The sequence below is a fragment of the Lupinus angustifolius genome, chromosome LG05 (genome assembly GCF_001865875.1).
Source record: "Lupinus angustifolius cultivar Tanjil chromosome LG05, LupAngTanjil_v1.0, whole genome shotgun sequence".
Taxonomy (NCBI): domain Eukaryota; kingdom Viridiplantae; phylum Streptophyta; class Magnoliopsida; order Fabales; family Fabaceae; genus Lupinus; species Lupinus angustifolius.
Window position 1 is genome coordinate 7,824,843 of NC_032013.1, and position 9,176 is coordinate 7,834,018.

General features: G+C 33.5%; 1 protein-coding gene across 3 annotated transcripts in view; it reads right to left on the minus strand.

Annotated features, from left to right (window-relative positions):
• Positions 221-9,176, minus strand: part of LOC109347620 (probable histone H2A.1) — a 16,968-nt gene continuing 8,012 nt past the window's right edge. Inside the window, exons 1-3 of one of the 3 annotated variants that reach the window (XM_019587556.1) lie at positions 3,564-3,569; positions 1,049-1,248; positions 221-603 (exon numbers count right to left, since the gene is read on the minus strand). In XM_019587556.1, coding sequence (XP_019443101.1) covers positions 391-603; positions 1,049-1,237 — 402 coding nt within the window. In that variant the 5' untranslated portion in view covers positions 1,238-1,248; positions 3,564-3,569 and the 3' untranslated portion in view covers positions 221-390. Of the gene's footprint in view, positions 604-1,048; positions 1,294-3,563; positions 3,570-9,176 lie in introns of those variants that run through there. The other 2 variants (XM_019587555.1, XM_019587554.1) reach the window with 2 other exon arrangements.

Consider the following 9,176-nt stretch of genomic DNA (forward strand, 5'->3'; position numbering starts at 1 on the left):
TAAACCCCACAAGATATGCGAAGCATGACAATAGAGCTACAACTACTGAAGTCATAAACTCTTCTTGTGATAAGACTGCCAGCTTAGAAATCAATCAAATCCGCAATGTGTTCATATTTTCTCTATTTGCATTTCAGTATTTCAGTTTTAACATGTTCTATTATCATGTCCATCAACAAAGAACTCTTAATACAAAACTACATCTTACAAGATAGGAACAGAATGGGAAAATTCCTTGTATATTCATATTTCCATCAAAAAACATTACAATCAAGACGACAACAACAAAGATAAATTCCTATTCCAAACTAAGTTTTGTCTTCTTAATTAGAGAAAGAAAAATAAATAAATTTTGAGAGCCAGTTGACAACAGAACAAGTTAGAGACTCTTCATTCATCATCAGCAGTAGCAGTTTTAGATGTTCCAGTCTTCTTTGGAAGCAAGAGATTGTGGATATTGGGCATCACACCTCCATTTGCAATTGTTACATCCCCAAGAAGCTTGCTAAGCTCTTCATCATTCCTCACAGCCAATTGAATGTGGCGCGGCACAATTCGAGTTTTCTTGTTGTCTCTTGCAGCATTTCCAGCCAATTCTAGGACCTGAGAACCACAACAAATTCCAGAATTTTGAAAACTTATCCAATAAAAATTATTTATCAAACAAAGCTAAATGAAAAACTAGGTAAAGCATATAAAGTTCATAACCCATATCCCATCAAATTGAACTTTGAATCAAGCAAAACAACACCTCGGATTCAGTTGGTTGGGTGTTGTTAGAAAAATCAGAGAAAACACAGGTGAATTTAAATCTCTCACACAATTACATTCGTGTTGAATTATTCAAAAATCAGTAATTCGCAAAATTTAGGACAATTATATGAAATCTAGAAACCCTAATCAATCAAAATTCAAAACTTTAATTCTATTCGCGTGTAATTTCTCGATAAAATGGGGTTTCCTTACAGGAATTAAAGAAAAATAATTCCAATCAGACACCACAGATCTAATAATTAACGAATCATGAGAAGATGAAATTTGATTTTACCTCAGCAGCGAGGTATTCAAGGACGGCGGCGAGATAAACAGGAGCGCCAGCACCGACGCGCTCAGCGTATTTTCCGGCCTTGAGGAACCGAGCAATACGACCGACGGGAAATTGAAGGCCGGCTTTGCTGCTCCGGGAGGTGGCCTTCTTGGCCGTGCTGGATCCTAGGGTTTTGCCTCTACCGGCCATTGATGAAATGTCTCAGAATAATTTCAAGAAATTTTCAGCGAAGAGAAAGAGAGAAGTGAAGTAAAAGTGAAAGTGTGAAACTATGAATGTGTTTGTATTTGGAGGTTGCTTGGTTTATATAGTTCGGTGGGGTAGAGTTGGGCCAATGATATTAAATGACACGGATCGATGGTGACAGCAGTTGGATTTGTTTTTATCATGGACGGTTGAGATGGGTTTTGTTGTGGATCGAGTAGCGCGAGTAAAAAGGTGTACAAGGCGGGAATTGACCAAACCGCTGCTTTGTTATATGTTTTTTAAATAATATTATTCTCGCTTTCTTGATTAACTTTTTTTGTGTTTATTGATATTTTTGTTTAATTATATGTGAATTTTTTTATTTTTTTTATACAGATAAATCAATAAAGAAGAAGATAAGTAGCAAATTTGTATTGTTTTATGTGGAATACGAATAGAATTTAATAATCCAATTTATTTTGTTGATTAAAAATACGTAAATATTGATAACAAACTTTAAAAAGTAAATTGTTTAAATACTTATTTAAGTATATATTTTTTAAATCTTAATGACTAAGAAGTCTTAGATGATTGATGTGGATCTTCTTCAACCCTACTCTTTTTCATGTTTTGGTTTTTTTTTGTCCTTACAAATGATTACCATAAAGTTCTTTAGTTGACAATCTTTAGGATAAAAAAGAATAAAATAAAATGCATAAGAAAAGATCATTCTCCTTTAATATCTATAGGTGCAACCTTCCTTTGGTTGTGTAAATAATGAGCTCAAAAATGTTGAGGGAGGGAAATTATAGCAAAAGTGTGGAGAGAATAAAAAATATATAACATATCTTAAATTTAGAAAGTGTTTGATATGTGTGTTATTTTTTAGAATAAAGTATATTCTCATACGAATAGATAATTTATCCTCTCCAACCATTAAAAGTATGACATGTATACTATTTTGTTTAGTTTTAGAAATTTTTTTCTAGAAAATAATTAATTAGGACACATGTCATGATTTTATTGGCTAAAGGATATATAACTTATCTCCTTATACCATAAGATACATTATTCTCCTTATTTTTTCTTATAATATATTTTAACAATAAAACTTCTTAAAATAATGAAAATAAGACACATGTCGACCACTAAATAGATTTAAGGAGATAAATTATCTCATAGCATGAGAAAAATATAAAATACTTTATTTTTCTCATGCAAAATCTTTTCTCACCATCTAAATGTTGAGAGAAAGCCGAGATAGGGAGATAAGACTAGAGTGAAAAGAGTTTGATGGCCTGAAATGATGAGGATGACCTTAGAAACTCTCTTTATTAATACTCTCCATTCTTTTTGTTTTAAGATGTTTTCGTCTTTCCAAATATAAATAACATTTCGTACACATTGACGTGTAAATTCTAATATGTAGCCAAGTTTTACATCTGCTATTTCTTTCATTTTTTCAAAACTTGTGGTGGCAATAGAAGATGAGGCAACCTTTTTCTCTTTCCCCTTCTCTTTAGCTGCCTTTTGACTAATTGGACGTTCCATAAAAGGCAAAGTTGGGTTGCAATCTCCACTAGTAGGAGTTTCCGGATTAGACGATGATGTGTATGCCCCAGATTCAGAATTCTTAGTTCTCTTTCACGAACCTTCAGTTGCACCACCTAGCCATTTCACGTGATCTTTCATCATAAACCATGCATAGTCCAACATGAACTTCTCTTTGTTATCTTGACGATAAATTTCCTTTGCTTTTTCCATGATGTTAGACTCAGAGCTTCCTTTGTCTTGTTTTCTATAGCTTGCTTGTAGCACCCAACAAATCTTTGAACTACCTTGTTCAATCTATGCCAACGAGATTTTACTGAACCTACCACCCTTGGTCTCATATTCTTCGACTGATACTCATTGTATGTAAGTGTTATTTTATTCCAAAAACATTCGGATTTTTGGTCGACCCCTTTGGCAGAATCCCTCGAAATGTTTAGATATGATTGAATGAGAACTTTATCTTCCTATGGCAAGAATCTTTCTCTAGGCTTTGTCTTCTCCTGCTTACTAGAACCTCCTCCTTCATCAAGATTAATTGATTCCAATCCACCTCGAGTACAAAATTGTGGATCTTGAGACTTATGAGATGACCCCATAGGTATTTCTGGGTTGTTGTGAAATGATTGCACGCCACTAGTACTCATGGCGGGGTTGCTTGGTGGTAATTGAAACATTGGATGTTGATATGGGAATGACATTGTAGAAAATGGATGATTTTCAATGGTTGAGTTAGTTTCTGGATTTTGGTTGGGAATGTTTAGGTTGACTTGAGTACTTAAGAAATGTTGTAAAAATTTCCTAATGGCATCTAAATCATATTGATTAGGATCCATTAGCAAATGAGAAAAAATTCAAAACTTGATTGTGAGAAAATTTAAATAGATTGAATAAGGGAAAAATTGAGAGTTTGATTGTGTGAAACTTATCACAATACATGAACATTTTGTACTTTAAAAATATTACCGTTTAAAAATGTTTTGTTTCACTCCCAATTACCAAGTTTCCACGACTATTCAATAAAATGTCAACCAATAGTGAATAAAGGAATGAATAAAGGAGTGTACCTATTTAATATTCATTCTCCACCTTATTTAATATTCTTTTATTCTCTCTCTTCTATCAATTGTTTATTCATTTTTTAATGTTGTTCAAATATAAGAACTATGCTTATTTTGTTCACAGTTGCAAAATAAGCACAAGAACAGTTCTTCTCCAATGGTGAAATTGGAATAAGAACGTTCTTATTTAGTTACAAACTCAGTTTTTTTTCACCACTGTGGATGCTCTTACCCGCTCTAAACATGAACTGAACGGGCTTGTGGGTCACATTAAATAAAATTAAAAATATATATATATATATATATATATATATATACAAATCTACAAAAGTATATACAAAGGTTATAGAATTAAAAATAAAAAAATACATACAAATAAAACAATACATACAATATACAGATGCATATATATAATATGAACTCTGCATAATATATAATGTGCATACAAAATACAAATGAAATTGTTCATATGCATACACATAATATACAAAAACACAAATGCATATATATAATAAGAAAATGACAATATTTCCTCACAATTGATATACAAATGCATATATAACAGATGAAGCAATATAAATGGAACACATTTTCTCACTTTTGATGTTCAAAACTTCATGTAATAATGCACATGGGCTACCCATTTTGTGCTTTTGAAATTCTCGTGGGTGAAAAAGGCATGTTGGACATACGTTTTAGGATGAATATGCACATTTTTCATGTCGTGCTCACCCAATAAGTTCACGCGGGCGAATAGGCCCCATGGACTTGGCCCAAATTGTTGGTTAACAACACACCTAGAGGGGCTGAATAAGTGGTTTAATTTACAATTAAAATTATTTGGTTACGAAAGATATTCGCTGATTTTCATTGGTTTTAATTGATTAAAAGATTACTTAATCAATTAATAAAAAGCTACAGTTAATCGATTAACAACAAACTTAATCGATTAACTCGATTTGTTTTCTTGAAAACCTTTTTGTACTTGATACAACGAAATACATTGGTCAATCTGTTCTCATATGCACTTAAACTATTCAACTAATGTGATTAATCATGCAAAGACACATAGCAACAATCTTAATATGAATATAATTCAAGATAACAAAAAATTATAATTGCGCAAAGTAAAAGTGTAGGATAAGAGAAAATTGACACGATCGATTTATCCTGGTTTGATTGTCAACCACTACAATTTACATCCAGTCTTCTCATTCTAATATGAGAGATTTGCTTTCATTATGACGACAATGTTTTTACAAACACTTCTTCTACCAAGAACCTCTTGGACCTAGCTTCTAATAGATACCACACCATTTCTAACTTAGGCTTTCTTCCTGAATTCTTCTCTTCTACTAAGGTCATACTCTCACCCCACGAGGCGAATTACAACTCGATTGGTCTTTTGTGTATGAAATCTTTGCACCTTTGTTGTGCTAATCATACATTCAATTCAGAATCTAAACTTCCTTTGATAAATCTCACAATCTCAGAATATGAAGATGAATGATTATGAGATGTAAATGTTTTGTAAAATCTTTGATATGATGAATGCTTGAAAACTCTCTTCAAAGATTCATAAAATTTCTCTTATCTTGTATCAAAAGTATCTTGCTCACTTTTTCATAAAACTCTCTGCTTTTCTCTTGAAAATTTGTCGTAAAAACTTGTGTTTGCTTATGGGAACGGTTAGTTAAAATATCATCCAATTTTAAATTGTTTTTTGTTATATTATCCGATTATGTTCACGCTTAATCCATTAATGTTCTTTAAAAAATCCAAGATTTTATAACTAAAATGACTTAATTGATTAACCATGTAATTTTTGTTACCATAACTTGCAACAATTATAAATGACACAAAATAATACTTACTGGTGGAATCACGACTAGGTCCCTCTCTTTAAGACGTTTCGTGACACTGCCCAAAATGTGCAAACAGACTATCAACCACGTCGTCCCTAGGATAAAATAGTCCAGTTCTTTGTTATATGATTTCTTACTACACTGTAAGAATCGCTGTCGAATACACCCAAAATATGGCTACCAATGCTAGATTGGGCAGGAGATGCACTGGACAGGGAATCCATCACCTAAATTGACTTAGCTTAGATACCAACCCATTTATGTATATGATTGGATAACCTATGAATGGGCTCGGCAAAAGCCTTGTATAGCTTCTTTGATTTCTCGATAAAAAGAAATATGACCAACAATGGTTCAAATATATATACAGTTCCCTCTGACTTGATATCTTCGACTCCTTTCCTGCCGAATTCCCACAATATGGCTACCCGTGGCAATTCTTTTTCCACAATACTCATTATGAGTGTCAATTCTCGAAATTCTCACTTTGGATGCTTGTGCCAATTCTCAAGTGCCATGGAAATAAAGAGGGAGAAGGTTGCCAGAAATGCGTCATCGGAATATAAGGGGCAGAAAGATAAGTTGAGCGGTAAACGCCTTCAACTTGGTGTAAAAAATAATAAGGGAATGATGCCTCTATTTATAGCCCGAGGCCTCGAACAGCTCTCTAAAGGCTTTTTGACGACTCTTTCACCAACGACTCTATTATCAAAAGCTCTATTACTAACATCTCTATTACTAATGGCTCTATCATAATGGCTGAGATCTCCTCTAACGGCTCTTTCATTGTTGCATGTGTGTGTTGACTTGGTCAACACACGGTCCAAGCCCAAAGCCCCAAAAATTAAATAAATTAATAAATAAATAAATATTTTATTAAAAAGAATGTTGGGCCGCAGCTTAAGGCATAAAGCCTTTCAACTTCCCTCCTCCAAGCAAAGTGAGACTAGTGAGTTTTTTCATTTCACTTCAAAACATCATTCTTTCAACAAATTCCAACAATCCTCCACTTGAAATTAAAAAACGACTTCCGGGAATTTCTATGGTCTCAATAAGATTGTGAATAAACAAAGGTGTCATACGACTTGGACCTTTCCATAGTGAATAAGATCTAGATTTTACTAGAGTGACTCATAGTCTTGAACTCTATCTCCGACATCAAACCACACACAACATTTTCAAATGTGTATTCTGTAAAGCTCGTGCGTTAAAGGTCATGCAAATCTCTCCCAATATAGTGAACGCTCTAGAAATTTATGCCCCAAAATTTCATAGGAAGCGGCCACCACTTTCACATTCACATAGGTGAGTCTATCAAGAGTACTCCTATAGCCTATATACTCCCCTCCAATTAGAGAATAGATCTCATTAAGAGTTTAAATCATCCTTACATATGATGCAGGAATCATGTTTCTCATAATTTTATAGCTTGTTCATTCTCATATCACTTCATAACTTGTTATTACCAATTGAACCTATTTCTTGGGATCTCTAGTTAGTTAGGTCAGGTTACCATCATGTGTGATCCTCGTTCTAAGGGCAATAGTCTTATACTATGAGTAGTATCATGGACTTTCTCTCTAGCTAGTCCTTTCGACAAAGGATCTACTAAGTTATTCTTAGTGCGTAGATGATCCACTCTAACAGCTCCTGTAGAGAGTAACTCTCTAATAGTGGTATGCTTACGATGAATTTGTCATGTCTTACCGTTATAAAAGCGATTCTCAATTTTTGCAATAGCCACAGTACTATCACAATAGATCAACACAACTGGAATCAATTTTTCCCATAGGGGAATCTCTGTAAGCAAGATTCTTAGCCAACTTACTTCTTCACTAGCTGTTGCTAGTGCTATCATCACAACATCCACAGTGGATTGAGCCAAAATAGTCTTTTTTTTACTTCCAAGAAACAGCCCCACCGGATATGCTAAATATATAGCCACTAGTTGCTTTGGAATCATCTAAAAGAGTGTTCAAATCAGCATCGTTGAATCCTTGTAGGATATTTGGAAGCCTTTGGTATTGTAATCCAAGGTTCATTGTTTTTTTAAGGTATCTCATTACCCTTTTTATAGTATGACAATGCTCCATACTAGGTCTACTAGTAAACCTGCATAATAATCCCACAACATAGGCAATGTCGGGTCTAGTGCAATTAGTGTCATATTGAAGGTTCAGCTTGCCTTACACCTTCACCAGTATTCTCAAAAAGTTTTACACTTGGATCATATGGTGTGCTAGTAGGTTTACAGTCAAAGTATTTATATTTCTTTAAGATCTTTTCCACATACTGAGAATACTTTGACCTAGTAATTTTAATACCAAGGATTACACTTGTCTTTCCAAGGTCTTTTGTAACACCGTGAATTTTCTATGTATGTTTTATTAATTATTTATTTTAATAAAAATTAAATTTAAAAATTAATCGGTAATGATTTAGGCTAAACCGTAGTTGAGTGTTAGTCTTGTTTTGTGAATTCTTATTTTTTGGTAAATTTTCGTAATTTTCTGTAACGGAAAGTTTTTGAACTGTTGTCGGGCCCAAATCCACATGAATTCGGCCCATAGCTTGGAATCGAGTTCCGATTGTGTCGTTGGCTTCGAAATATTATTTCGAGTCAAGATAGATATCAAGTTTGTCCATGACACATTTCTAAATATTTTTCACTCCGAATTCGGTATTTCGAAATTCTAACCGTAAATCGAAATCGCAAGATTTTTTTATATCATGCCGAGTATTAGCCAATAATACTCGGGCATGGTTTAATTGCGAATCTTTCTCGGAGGAAGTCAATTCAGTTTCACGAGTGAAACTTGCTTGGCAAGCAAGCAAAAATACTTATCTCTTACACAAAACCACTTAAACCCTTCATCTATCCATTACACAATTTACTCTTTAAAAACCTTTGCTTTTCCCCTCCCTAAATCAGATTCATTTCCTTTAAAATAGCTCATCCAACTTGTAACACCATATTTTTCAGAGCACTTTTAATTAAGTAATTAGTATTAATGGATTAATTATAGAAATTAATCAGTAATGTTTTAGGCTAAACCTCAATTGAGTTTTGGTCTTGTATTATGATTTTCTTACTTTCCCTATTGTTTCAAGATTTTTGGTGAATAAAAGTTCCCGAGACGATTTCGGGGCGTTTTATCGAATTTTTGCTGAATTGTTTAGTTCCGTAACTCAGAATATAATTCTGATTTCTCTGTTGGGTTTGAAATATTATTTCTAGTCAAAATAGACACCAAGTTTGTCCGTAACTCATCTCTAGATATTTTTCTCCTCGAAATTCAAGTTTCGACGTTTCGGGTAAATGTCCTAAATCGGGAGATGGTATATTTCTAGACGAAATTATCCGAAAATGTTCGGACACGATGTTTATTGGAAATTACATCATATCAATAAAGTTGGAAGTCATCATTTCATGAGTCACTTACTTGTTACACAAGTAATGCAAAA